Below are 13,456 nucleotides of genomic sequence, written 5' to 3' on the forward strand. Positions count from 1 at the left end.
CCAAGGTCAGCATGGTACTGGTGATGAGATCAGACTGGCCCATGCCGGCCCTTCTGCAATCATCCTGCCATCCAAGCACAGGTTGTTGTGATGCAGTTTGAAGAGGACTCATAGTCCCAGATCTATCTCCTCTGGACTTCATTTTCTCCTCCGTAAAATGGGAACGAGAACTACTACACAGGCTCATTATCATGATGAAGTGAAACGTGCATGGGAAGTGTCTTACAAGCCAATATTGATTGATTGATTGTTCCTACTTTCCACTGATTTCACTTAATAAGGCCAAGAACTGGCTTATGTTGGCATTAGAACCTTTTTAGTAGTCAAGACCCCAACCTAAGCAGAGATTTTGGGGGGTCCATAGTTGCAGGTGTTTTAAAGCCAAGTGAGATAGAAGAAGATTCAATATTCCTACAGAGTCTTGGTTAAACATTTTAGTGAAGGCTGGAGAAGGTTCCTGAAACAATCAACCAACACATGTCGGGGAGGGGACAGTTACAGAGAAATTAAGTCATGGTCCGTGTTCTGTTGAAGCTGACAGCCCACTTGGGGAAATATGAAGCAAAGGTCGATTCAATACAAGAGCAAGTTAAGCAGACAGTGGTGCAAGAAGTTGTATCCATGTAGGCATGATTAATGGCCCAAGGAGCCGCACAGGCTGTAAATGTGGCTGCGTCTGAAGACCCAGGAAGGAGAAGTGCTGGAGTAAGGATCGGGGGTAAGACTGGGTCAGAAGGTGGTTTACATACAGTGCTCTGGAGATAGGATGTTTGATTCACATCCCCACTCTGCTCCTTATGTGGCCGAGGGCAGGTAACCAACCTCTGTAGATTTCAGGGGCCTTGTCTGCAAAGTGAGGACAGCAACATTTGCGTCATAGGCTTGTGTAAGAATCAAAAGAGATGTACGGTACTCAGCGGAGTCTGGCACACAATTAATGCTCGCTAAATGCAGGCCATTATTATACACGAAGCCAAGGTATTTGGAATTTATCCCGAAGAAGTAAATCCGGCAAGGAGTTTAAAGGAAAACATTTGTCCTGAATTCCCACTACGCAAACCAGAACCGCAAAGGGGCGGTCAGGCAGCCCCCACGGTGATGCAGACATCCTTTTGGAGAGAGGGTTGGACATTAAGGGAAGGGTGGGCGACCCGGCTCAGATGGCTGGAAAGGACCCTGTGACCCTAGGAGGCCCTGGGGCAGGCACATGGAGAGTTCAGGGACAGTCCCCATCTATCCCACCAGAAAGAAGGACAAAATATAGAAGAGAGCTGAGAAGATGGAAGGAAAACTTCTATTTAAGGAGCAAATGGGGGAGGGGACTGGCAAGGGAGGGAGGAGAAGACAGAGGCTAAGAGCTGGGGATAGAAAAATTCCAGACTGGTATCGGCTATACGATCTGGCCAGAGAATGGACACGTGGTCTAAGGGGAGCCTGTGATAACAGTTCCCAGCATGCTTTGCTGATTTCCCATGCCTGCCTCCGGGATTCAGGTCATTTTGAAGGCAAACTGAGATTAGTTAGCTGAAACATAGGATGTAATAGCAGAATATAGGATAAAAGAGTGTTAAAATGAAACATTTCCCTTTTTCACTAAGAAAGAAATCCCAGAGGCTAATTTTATATATATATATATACACACACACACATATATATATATTTTTTTGCCCCTCTACTATAAAAAAAAAAGCAAAACTTTTTAATGGCAAAAATACTATAAATGAAGTAAACAGAACACAATAGATCTGAAAAATTATTTGTAACACAGATGAAAAGGAGATATCTGTTATACAAAGTGCTCTCACAAAATGACAAGAACAATATATAAGAAAGGTTATGAATAAGCAATTCATAGAAAGGCAAATTCAAAAAGCCAATAAACGTAAAAAGATGTTCAAACTTACTAGTTGTCAGGCAAATGCAAATTCGATTAACACTGAGATTTCTCTTTATGCTTATCAGGCAGGCAAGGAGAGGGGAGAGAGAAAAAAACAGCCATTGCCGTTTCAGAAACAGGAAAAAGGAACCACCACAGATTGCTGGAGGAAATATGAGTTGTACAGCCTTTTAGGAAAGTTATCTGGGAACATTTATTATATTAGATTACACAAATCTTTCGACTCAACCCCACACTCCTGAGAATCTACTCCACAGACACACAAGCCCCGGTATATAAGGACGTGGAGGCTGATTGCAGCACTGTTTACAGCAGCAAAACTCTGGAAACAAAGTGAATACCCATGAAAAGGGAAATGTTTTATGGTCCATTCACATAACAAGCTATCATGAAACCACTAAAAAGGATGACTTAGAGCACTCCAAACTTCCATGAAAAACTGTAAAGTGAGAACAGTTAGATGCAGAGAAATGTGTATAATATGATCCCAGTTTTATAAAGCAACACAGTCTACCCCCATATGTGTCTATGTGTACACATACCTATCCATCATATGTGTGTATAATGTATATGTAATAATTTATATAGTTAAAGAATATGAAATATCCTACAGAAAGGTATATATATGAGGTTTCTGGAAGCTGAGGTGATAGGGAGGAGAGATGATTTGGGAGGGGCAAACCAAAAGAAAAACACTGCCTGTAAAAAACCAGCATGCCTGCTATGATCTCAGTCATGTAAAATTGTGTACGTGTATTTGAATGAGTAAATTGGAACTAATTCACAGGGCCGTCCACGATATATTTTCAAGGAAAAGAAAGCAAGTTACCAAGACATAATATGAAAAACATCAAAGTAGAAAAATTTTTTAAATACTGAAATGAGAGTTTCAAGCTCTACTCCCCAAATCTTTGGGGAAAGTCTGGTGTGAACAAATACCTGAAAACAACTTTGTAGTGAGTTGTCAGTCTTCTCAAAATATCAAAACAAGGGCTTGAGCGTCTGGGGACAGGACACACATGCCCAGAGGGAAGGAGGAGGTGAATTTCATAATTCCATAAAGCTATTGTGCCACTAAGTTCATATACATGCACCCTAAAGCTGTTTTCAGGTTTACTAAGATCTAGGGCCACTTACCCCATTTGTAGTAGCTCCCAAAATATTTTAAAATGTTTTCTCTTCACTATTACAAACTGCTCTCTGCTCAAGGAAATGATCAATGCGAAGCCAAAATGTCCCCTTCCATCTCAGCAGATACGTAGAAAAACTGAATTACGAGACCAGAGAAAAGTGAAAGAAATAGGGTGATTTCCTTTCGACCCCACACCCTGATTTTCTAAAGATCTTGTACAGCTCAGCGTGGACTCATTTACATCCCTGGTGATAAACAATGCCCTCAGGGGGGTTATGTATTCATCACTTTTGGAAAGGAAAAAGAGATCAGGAATCAATATTGACTGAGTGCTTACTATGTGCAGGGCACATCACAGATGGAGCTCACTGAATTCTCTCAACAGCCCTGAGAAGTAGATATTGTTAGATTATTAGTCCTATTTTACAAGTAAGCATAGAGATAAAGTCACTTCCTCAGAGTCACATGCTGATGTAGTGGGGCTGGGTTCAAAACCAGGCCACTCTGACTCTCAGTACGACCCAGCCATCCTCCCTTCTATGAAATCTACTTCTACTCTAGATGTCAACGATGTAACTTCTGAGCAGGAGCTGCCATTCTGAGAATGCAGCCTGACAGCTGGGAGCAATGACCTCTTTGGGAGCAGATGGGAAACGGAGACTTTCCCAATGTGTAAGACCCATGCAGATCCTGGGTGTACTTTGCAGACTGTTTCCACACCCCTCTCCCGCATCATCTGGGGTGGGCCTTGCAAACTCCAGTGCTTTCAGAGGCCAGGCAGGAAATGGAAAGCGGGGGTGGGTGATCCTGCTGCACAGCTCCAGCCCACTGCCTGCCTGGGGCAACCCTGAGCCACTTTTCAAAAGATCATTCAAGGCCCAGCATCCCCAGATGATCTGGATTCTCAAGAGATTAAAATCCAGATTTTTGGGCTTCCCTGGTGGCGCAGTGGTTGAGAATCTGCCTGCCAATGCAGGGGACGCGGGTTCGAGCCCTGGTCTGGGAAGATCCCACATGCCGCGGAGCAACTAGGCCCGTGAGCCACAACTACTGAGCCTGCGCGTCTGGAGCCTGTGCTCCGCAACAAGAGAGGCCGCGATAGTGAGAGGCCCGCGCACCGCGATGAAGAGTGGCCCCCGCTTGCCGCAACTAGAGAAAGCCCTCGCACAGAAACGAAGACCCAACACGGCCATACATACATACATACATACATAAATAAAAAGAATGTAAGCAGACAAGAATAGCATTAAAAAAAAAAAATTAAAAAAAAAAAACCCAGATTTTTAAGTGCCATGTATTGATTCCGTTTTTAACATCATCTCAGTTACCAAAAAAAAAAAAAAAAGGAAAACCTCAGTGCGGGTAGAAAATGTCTGCCTGCAGCATTTGGCCCAGAAGGCTACCAGTTTGCTACTGCTGATTCACGGGAAGAATGTTTTTACCCCATTCGACCAGTTTTCCTGGATAATCCCAGGAGGTATCTTTTGGTTTAATATATGAATCTGTTTTTAATTATTACATGCACATCATTATATCACTGTTCTTAATATTAAATAATATCAAAGGTATTATTACCTCCTCACTGAATTCTAAGGGGGGTTAGAATATAGAACTCCAGATGGAAGGAGAAGAGTTCAAGTTCTGTTCCTGCCCGCCAGGGCTACTAGACCCCTTAACCATTCTTAGCCTTGGTCTCCTAATCAATAAAATGGATCAGTAATACCCAACTCACAGAATAGCTGTGAAGGTTTTAAAAGACAAGCTGTGTAGTAAAGGTATTCAATAAATATTTGTTCCATTCCTTCTAAAAGACAGGTGTGAGGCGCCATAAATATTGTAAAATAGATCAATTGAGAGAGATTATGTTGCTTTACCAATGGTTTCTTCACTTGATAAAAGGGTTTCCCATTGTGGGCTTCTGTTGTGCATGAAAAACATGATGATTTCCCTAAAATTTTAGTTTATGCATAACTTTTTTGAGGGTAAAAATGAACAAGCATTCTGCCCTTTCAATAGCAAAGACATTCTCGCCTGTTCTACGAGGCTGTCGTAATTGGTTGGAGATGGGAGAATTGTCCTACGTATGAGAAGTAAAGAGTAATTCTGGACTTCCCTGGCGGTCCACTGGTTAAGACTCCGCGCTCCCAATGCAGGGAGCACAGGTTCGATCCCTGGTTGGGCAAGATCCCGCATGCCGTGTGGTTCGGCCAAAAAAAAAAAAGAGTAATTTTACTGGAGCTACCTGGCATCTCTGTAAGGCCACAGTTGCTAGGGACTCAACAACCAGAGTAATGCTGGAAACCAAAGACTTCCTCTCATCCTCTCTCCCCAACAGTGCTGCTTAGGTTTGTCTTCAGAGCAAGCCCTGCCTTGCACCACAGGTGAACGGTGGAGAACACAGAGCCCGTTATGCAGGGGGTCTGTATTCACCTCACCTTGCCCACAGGGGACCTGAGGCGGCACACACAGAGTGGGGAGAATTTCTGGAAATCTCAGGAACAAAACTGATTATGTCACGGCTCTGTCCTTTCTGAGAGCAACACCATAGGAAACACCTGTAGAGAGCAGGAAACTAGAGGAATTAAAAATATCTGCCTGATCCCTAAAAAATAAATAAAAGAGGAAAGTAAAATGGTCTCTTTTCTTCACAGGGAAAACAAACAAGGTAATATCTGGTTTGAGCCATTTCCGCTCTGCAAAGCACATCCCTCCTGTGGGCCACCCTCCCCAGGCAGACATAGGCCTGGACCACACGCTTTGACAGCCCAGGGCATCCGGATGCCTGAGATGGTTGTCAGTGAGGGTCCTGAGTAGGGTCCAAGTCCCCAGGCTTCAGATTTCCTTTGTAGGAGGGAGGGTTTGAGGAAGCTGAGCTCATTTCCTTGGGGAGAGGGGTAGCCTCCATCTAGTTTAGGACATAAAAGGCCCTTGTGCTTTTCCTCCACAGCCTTCCCAATCCCAGGCAGTCAGTTCCTTGGAGCCCTGAAGATCAGGGATGGCAGGCCCATTTGGAAAGGACATGATTGCTGAGCCTGCAGGACCTGGCTGAGCACAGGAGCAGATTTAAAGGTGGTAGAATTAGGAAATCTCAGATCCTACTCTCTCCCCTGCTTTCTCACAAACAGTAGGTCACCAAGCCTAGTCATCTGTCTTCTAGCTCTATTTCCAGCCTGGCACCTTCATCTTCGCTGTGGTCACTGCACTTAAGGGTCCCTATCCTCTCTCTCTTGACTGTGGGGAGAGATTGTGGTCACCCAACTGGTCTCTTTGCCTCTGCTCTCCTTCCTCTTGTCCATTCTCCCCTCTGCTGCCCAAACAATCTGTCTAAAATCTGTCTGACCGTCTTTGCTTGGCTTACCTACTATAGAGTACCTCTTAGTATATAGAATGTAAGGCTCCTGTCCATCTTTCCTCCCTAGAAGATAATAATTTTTCTCAATAAGAACAGCCAACACTTACTGAACATTTACCATGTGCCAAATACTATGTTCAGTGCTTAAAAAAGATGCTGATTGGATCTACCACCAACCAGCCAGGTATTATGATTGTCACAATGCAGATGGAGGAATCAGAGCTTAGAGAGGCTAAATGAGTTGCCCAAGCTGACAAAGCTGCGGTGGACCTGGGATTCCAACCCTGGCAGTCCAACTCCACATCCCACTCTTCCCGCCGTGAACCTCTCTGCAGCCCTCTAAACACACTATGCATTTCCATGCCTCTATGTCTTTACATATGCTGTTGCTCTACCTCAGATGCCTTCATCCTTATTCCTGCCACCTGGATAGCTCTTCTTCTTCATCCAAGACCCATCTTCTTGCTACGTCCTCCCAAAAGCCTTCATGGACCTCTCCCCTGGGTTGTGTCATCACAGCCAGCCATGCAAACCTCTCTCGTAGCACTTCCCTTGCTACACTGAGCTGTCTGTCCCCCTCGGCAGAGTATGAGCCCCTTGAAGGCACGTGCCACAGCCTTTATCTCGACTTTCCCCTATTCCTAGCAGAGTGGCTGGCATATAGTACGTGTGCAATAAATATTTATTGGTTTAAAGACACCAGCCATTGTAAAAGATTGAGGCTCTGGCTTCTGGATCAAGTCTCTGGGCCTTGGGATCTCCATCTGTTAGATGAGACCAGCAGTCTGCTCAGCTCCTCTCCTTTATTTCCAAAGGGACCCCCGGTCCTGTATTTTAGAAACTCCCTCCACGGTACTCTAACATGCATCCAGGGTTGAGAACCACGGCCTTGATCTAAAGAAGACTTAGTGGAGACAAAGCCTGCCAGGGAGAGGCTTGCTAAGTGAAATCACACAACGTATTTATGCATGTGAAATCTGTGTAAAATGAACACCAGAAAGCATCAAAGAAGATAAACTTCCAAAGCATGGGGAGAAAATACTGACCCAAAGTTGTCATTTGGGAAGACACAGGACATTGATAGTCAATACTAAAATGCAAATTAGCTTTAAGGTAGCAGTACACAACTATCAGATTGGCAAAAGTTTATAATAATAAAAAGCCAGAGCTGCCAGGATTATGGGGAAAACTGTTCCCTTAAAAACTGCTGTTAGCATTACACACTGATTAATTCTGCCCTCTCAAGACAATAATCTGGGACTATGTAACAAGAGCTTGACAATGCTTTGTTCTATTTTTAGAATATATGCTAAGGAAATAAAGAAAAATGCAGCTTATACAAAATCATCTATAGCATTGCTATTCACATGAGGTGAAAACTTAAAAACCATCTGAACATTACATTTCAGAGAACAGTTGAAGTAAATTATAGACCATAAAGGCAATAAAACACCATGTTCCTATTAAAAATGACACTCAACCTTTCTAACACATGGAGATATGTATGGAACAAAAAGGGGAAAAAAGGGCTGAGAAATTCACAGCGTTTTGTACACAGTGATGAGAGTTACACAAAAACAAACAAATACCCTTTGACAAAAACTGGAAGTGAATTTGGAAAGATGGGGGGAAAAAAACGTCATGTCCATCAGCTTTGAAGTTGTTCACAGGTTTTGTCATTAGAAAACGTGTGCCCCCAGCTGGGGCAGCAACTGGTCGGTCCCTCTCTACCGAGGGGCAGGCCTGGTTCCAGTCTGACAACTGCTTGTATCTTTACCTAGGCCTCTTGGCTGAAAATACACTCTAGTATCTGGCCATGGTGAGGTTTCAACTTTAAAGGGGCCCGGTTCCTTTTAAACTCATATCCTCTCCAGACCAGATGATAAGGGGGGCATCACTGGCTCCACGAGGAATGGAGAGTGAGGAGGGATGGGAGTCAGGGGTGGGGAAATCTCCTCCCAGGACCTGGTAACAGGGCACCACCCTCCTGTGGGAAAAGGCGCTGGTGACTGGGGGAGAGGAAGCATCTGAGGCCCACCCTCCAGATAAGGGTGGAGATGGGGGCGGAGTGCGGTCCCTCTCAGGACAACCGGGAGAACGCCCGGTCAGAGGCTCAGCCTCCTCTTGCCGGCCCAGTGATCTCAGAACAGAGGGGAGACAGGGAGCTGGTGGGTCAGGGCTGACCATGGGCCCTGCCATGCCTGCCCCCTGCCTTGCCTCACCCCTTCGTCTTGGCTGGGCAGACCTGGCCCCATAAATGGACTAGTGACTGGGAAGTAAAAGCCCCAGAGTAATGCAACTACTCACAGGAGGATGGGGAAGTTCGGGGCAGCGAGACCAGCGGGAGCAAAGCTCCACAAGACAGAGAATGCCGAGAGCTCGGTCGGAGTCCATCGCGTTGCACTCTGTGCTGGCAGGAGAGGTGACATGAGTTTATCTACCCAGAAGCGGGTAACGGAAGCTGTGCCTGGGGTCAGGGGAAAGCAGGAGAGTAGGAGAGCCGCGCAGCAACACCGCCAGTGCAGAATGCAGGGTGCCCTGGGGCTCTCTTTCTAGCATGTGGCTGAGGGACAGGAGTGGCGGAAGTAGCCAGGCGAGGAGGGAAAGGCCACAGACGGGGTGTTCAGAGCCCTCTGAGTTCCATTTCTGCCCCTGTGGCTTGGTGATCTCCAGTGCAACTTTTCCATTCTCACTCACAGCTGGAAGTGAGGCTCTGGGTCTGGGGGTGCTGTTATATACTGAATTGTGTTCTTCAAATGCATATGTTGATGTCCTAACCCCCAGTACCTCAGAAGGAGACTGTATTTGCAGATAGGGTGTTTAAAGAGGTCAATAAGTTAAATGAGGCATTAGGGTGGGCCCTAATCCAGTGTGACTGGTGTCCCTGTAAAATGAGGAGATTAGGACTCAAGGAGGGAAGACTCTGTGAAGACACAGGGAGAAGATGCCCATCTTAAATCAAGAGGAGAAGTCCCAAGAAAACAATCCTACTGACACCTTAATCTTGGACTTCTAGCCTCTAGAAGTGTGAGAAAATAACTTTCTGGGTTGAAGCCCCCCAGCCCATGGTACTTTGTGCTGGCAGCCCTAGCAGACTAACACGGGCGTTGCACCTGGCCTGTGGAGGCTGCGTCTGGGGCTGAGCCCCCATGCCCTCCTCGCCCCATCATGCTATGTGTACTCACACTCACAGCATGCTGTCAGGGTAAAACCATGCCCTCCTCGCCCCATCATGCTGTGTGTACTCACGCTCACAGCATGCTGTCAGGGTAAAAGCGCCTTGAATCCTTCTTCCCTACTCTACAGAAACTGCCCAGGGACTTCCCTGGTGGACCAGTGGTGAAGACTCCACCCTTCCAATGCAGGAGGGCCCGGGTTCCATCCCTGGTCCAGGACCTAAGATCCCGCATGCTGCAAGGTGCGGCCAAAAGAAAAAACTGCCTAACTTCACACAAGCAGAGCCATTGGCTGGGCTGCAATTCTGGCCCTCTCCCCTCCGTGCTCTGTTAGTTGGTGCTTTTGCTTCTAAAACTCAAAACAGTTCACTGGACAGAGGGGGAATGCCTATAGCTCCTGAACTTTGCCCTTGACTGTGGCTGGAACAGAGCTCTTGCATGGAGGGACGGGGCAGTGGTCTCCCTGGTGTGGACGGCAGGTCTTTCCTCAGGACCCAGGCCTCCTGGTGGGCCCCTGGGGTGTCAGGCCAGGGACAGACCCACGTGCTAGAGTCAGGAAGTCCTGCCCACTCCACTGGTTGCCTCTTTGTAGCTTCAAACACGGCCTCTGCCCCTGAGCAGTAATCTGGGCAGGGCCCAACCTGGCCTCTCATCTGTAACAGCTGCTCTGAGCTTCAAAGAATCGCCACAAGAAGAGCAGGAAGCAGAGCCCCAAGGGGAGTGCATGCCCCACAGATCCCTTACCCCTACCCTGCCCCACACGCTCCAGAGCGCCTGCTTCTCTTTGAGGCACCAAGTTATTTCCAGATATTGCCCTGTGTTTTCCAAAACACAGAGGTGACAACACCTTGCATCTGTCCAGTCCTTTATACCTCTTCCAAGTCCTTGGAGATGAACACATTCACTCATTTAATCCCCCCAGTAAGCCAGGCAGGGACAGAATTATCATCCTGGTGAGAGCCCCAAATCTTGTGCCATTGATTCAGGACCGCACAGCAATTTCCACAGCAATGGAATTTGGTCCACAGCCCTGAACTCTTGCACCACCATGCCTGGCTTCTTCCAGCTAGACTGGAACACTCACCTGGTTCTCCTCCACCACACGCATACACAATGCACCTGCACAGGTGCCCAGGAGGCACAGGTGAGCTGCTCTTCATTACAGACACGAGAAACCCAGGCCCACGTCTGATGCCCTTTAAATGCTATGGCCACACCTGGGCACCTCCATCAGCGCACAGGCCCCTGGGAACCATGCTGCTGCTTCTTTTAGTCCTCAGCTAGGGCTTAGGTAGAAAGTTCTCGGCCTGTGAGGAAGGGTCCCCACTCAATCTCCTCTCTCCACCTCCGCCTCCAGTCCTTTCCAAAGCCCACCTTGCCTGGTCGTTAGTCCAGGTGACTGAACAGCCCCCTAAAGGTCTCTCTCCAAATCCATTCTCTGGGGACCACAGCCACAGTGAACTTTCTAAAATGTAAATCTGATCACCTAAGCCCCGTCCCCCATAGCTTGGGGAATAAAACAAGTGGCAACACAAAGAGGTGGCTTTTGAGAGCTCGAACATTCCCTGTAATCTCAGCAGCCACGCCAAATACATATCCAGTTTAAGTTAAGAAGTGTGCCTGCCCTACAGGTTCAGCTTCAAGGCTAGCCCGGTAAGCGCTCCCTGTGCAACAGGACTGTGTCTCCAGAGGCCTCCGTGTGGAAATCCTGGAGCTTCCGAGGTCAAGTTCTAGGGAGTCAAGCATGGCCTACCCAGGAAATCCAACTGTACTTCAAATGCTCTCCTCCCTCCTGCCACTCCCTCCAGCTGCAACATCCTTCTCTTCCCTCTTCAGCTCTCCAGCTCCTCCTCATCCTTCCTCCTTTGGGAAGTCTTTCCTGCCCCCAGGTCATACCCAAATCTGTGTCCTGAGCACAGATTTATCAGCATACTTGACCAAACTATTATAATCACCTGTTATCCTTCTGATTCCCTTAACTAGACCGCAGGCTCTCTAAGGGCAGGATCCCAGTTGTATTCCCTTTTGTGTCCAGAATTCTCAGCAGAGAACCTTACACAGTGGGCACTCCTGAAATCTTTATGAAGTGAGGGAGTGAGTGGGTGATTGCTTCTCCTTCCTAACCCAGACCACTCCTGCCCACCACAGCAAGGGATTTCCTAGGAGCGAGTCGTTGCTTCCTAGAGGCCAGCCCAAGCAGGCTATTCTGTTTCCATCCTTGACGGTGGGTGAGGTTCTGGGTGACCCCAGGCTCACTTTGCCCTGCCCCCATCTCACTGGTACATAATTTTCCCCTATCTGCAGCTGCTCCAGCAGGAAGTCCAGATGGTTGCTTCATTTCCCAGGGTGTCCACACCCCTTTCCTGCCCTCCCCTCCCCCTCCCTGTTGGCAGGATGGGGAACCCACAGGAGTACAGTGGGAAGATGGGGCTCTGTGCTGAACCAGCCTCCACAGGGCGCTCTCACCTCACGTTCCCTTCCTGGCACACCTCGCTAAGTCTGCAATTTGTGTACCAGGTACAGTGAGCCTTTGCAGAAGGAAGGCAGCCCAAGGCTAATTTGGCAACATTTACCAAGAGCCATATCCTTTGGCCTAAAAATTCCACTCCTGGGAATTGCCTCCAAAGAAATAATTCAAGAGAAGAAAAAAAGATACATGTACTGTTTATAGCTATGTTATTTACAATAAGGAGAAAAGGGAAGCAAATGCCATGTCCCAAAATAGAAAAATGATTAAATGATGTTATATTTGTGTAATAGAATATCATGCAGACATTTTAAGTGAAAATGTGACTCTGTAGAACAAGGATATTGTCTTGAAAATAGCATTAGGTGAAAAGATACAGTACAGAGTTGCATAGATACTTATTATAATTTGGTAAGAATTACATATATGGCTAAAAATAATAAAGACATAGTCATTATATTAAGTAGTATTGTCTTTTTCTCCCAGTTTTTTTTTTTTTTTAATGATAAAGGGGGTAAAATGGAGGATCAGAAGGGAGCAAGAAAAAGAGAAAAAAAATAGCTGTGTTAGGATGATAATTCTAAGAATTTTACCTTAAAATGTTTAACATTAGCTTAATAATAAAGTAATATTTTAAAACTAAAGGGAAACCCCTGAACACCAAGTCCTAGGATTTTCAAAAAAGGATTTTTTTGTTGGTTGTGGTTTTATCATTGTTTTTAAAATAATAACAAGAACATGCCTCATTCAGACCTTCCCAGTGTGTGGCTGTGCCTCTATAAATTAATCTGATGTGGGACCCACGACCTGATTGCCACTGAAAGCACTTAAAAGACCTTTGCCTAATGGACAAATAATTCTGTCCCCTCTCCCTCCCTTCTCTGCACCTCGGCTATACCACATCCCAGCCTCAGGTGACAGTCTAGAAGTACTGAGGCCCATTCCCTTGAGGCCTCCATTCCTGGAGCTGAGAGAGGGTTAGGGGAAAGGAGATGTGATCACACAGAGAGTCCTGGAGAGGTCATCTGGGCAGGATAAAAAAACTTTAAGTCCTACATTTGTGGGATACAGAGATAAAGCCTGAGACTGAACCTTTTTTTTTTTTTTTTAAAGAAAAGGGTTAGGCTACGGGAAGCTTGTGGTCAGCTAAAACTCCCAGCCCTCTGCACATAAACTGCTCCTTCACTAACTTTAGTCGTCCTGGTGTTCCTCAAATGCGAGGGATGCCCACAGCATTGTCCTTGGCCTGCTCCTTGCTTTACGGTGGCCTCTCACTGCTCGGGCTGCAGAGACCACTTCTGTGCAGATGACTGCTGAACCCATCTCAGCCCAGTGCCCTTCCACGCTCCAGTTCTGAATTTCCAATTCTGAATGTCCTGTCAAGGCCTCAACCGAAATGCAGCCCCTCCGCCACCCAAACCAGCCCAATTCT

The 13,456-nt window shown here is 46.6% G+C and overlaps 1 protein-coding gene across 3 annotated transcripts in view; it reads right to left on the bottom strand.

Annotated features, from left to right (window-relative positions):
• Positions 1-13,456, bottom strand: part of RCSD1 (RCSD domain containing 1) — a 66,148-nt gene that overhangs the window by 38,354 nt on the left and 14,338 nt on the right. Inside the window, exon 1 of one of the 3 annotated variants that reach the window (XM_082360954.1) lies at positions 8,689-8,794. The exons of the other annotated variants lie outside the window; for them this stretch is intronic. Within the exon in view, the coding sequence (XP_082217080.1) occupies positions 8,689-8,775 (87 nt within the window). The 5' untranslated portion in view covers positions 8,776-8,794. Of the gene's footprint in view, positions 1-8,688; positions 8,795-13,456 lie in introns of those variants that run through there. 3 annotated transcript variants of the gene reach the window in all.

Source organism: Balaenoptera borealis (genome assembly GCF_965194805.1).
Source record: "Balaenoptera borealis genome assembly, chromosome: 1".
NCBI classification, from domain to species: Eukaryota; Metazoa; Chordata; class Mammalia; order Artiodactyla; family Balaenopteridae; genus Balaenoptera; species Balaenoptera borealis.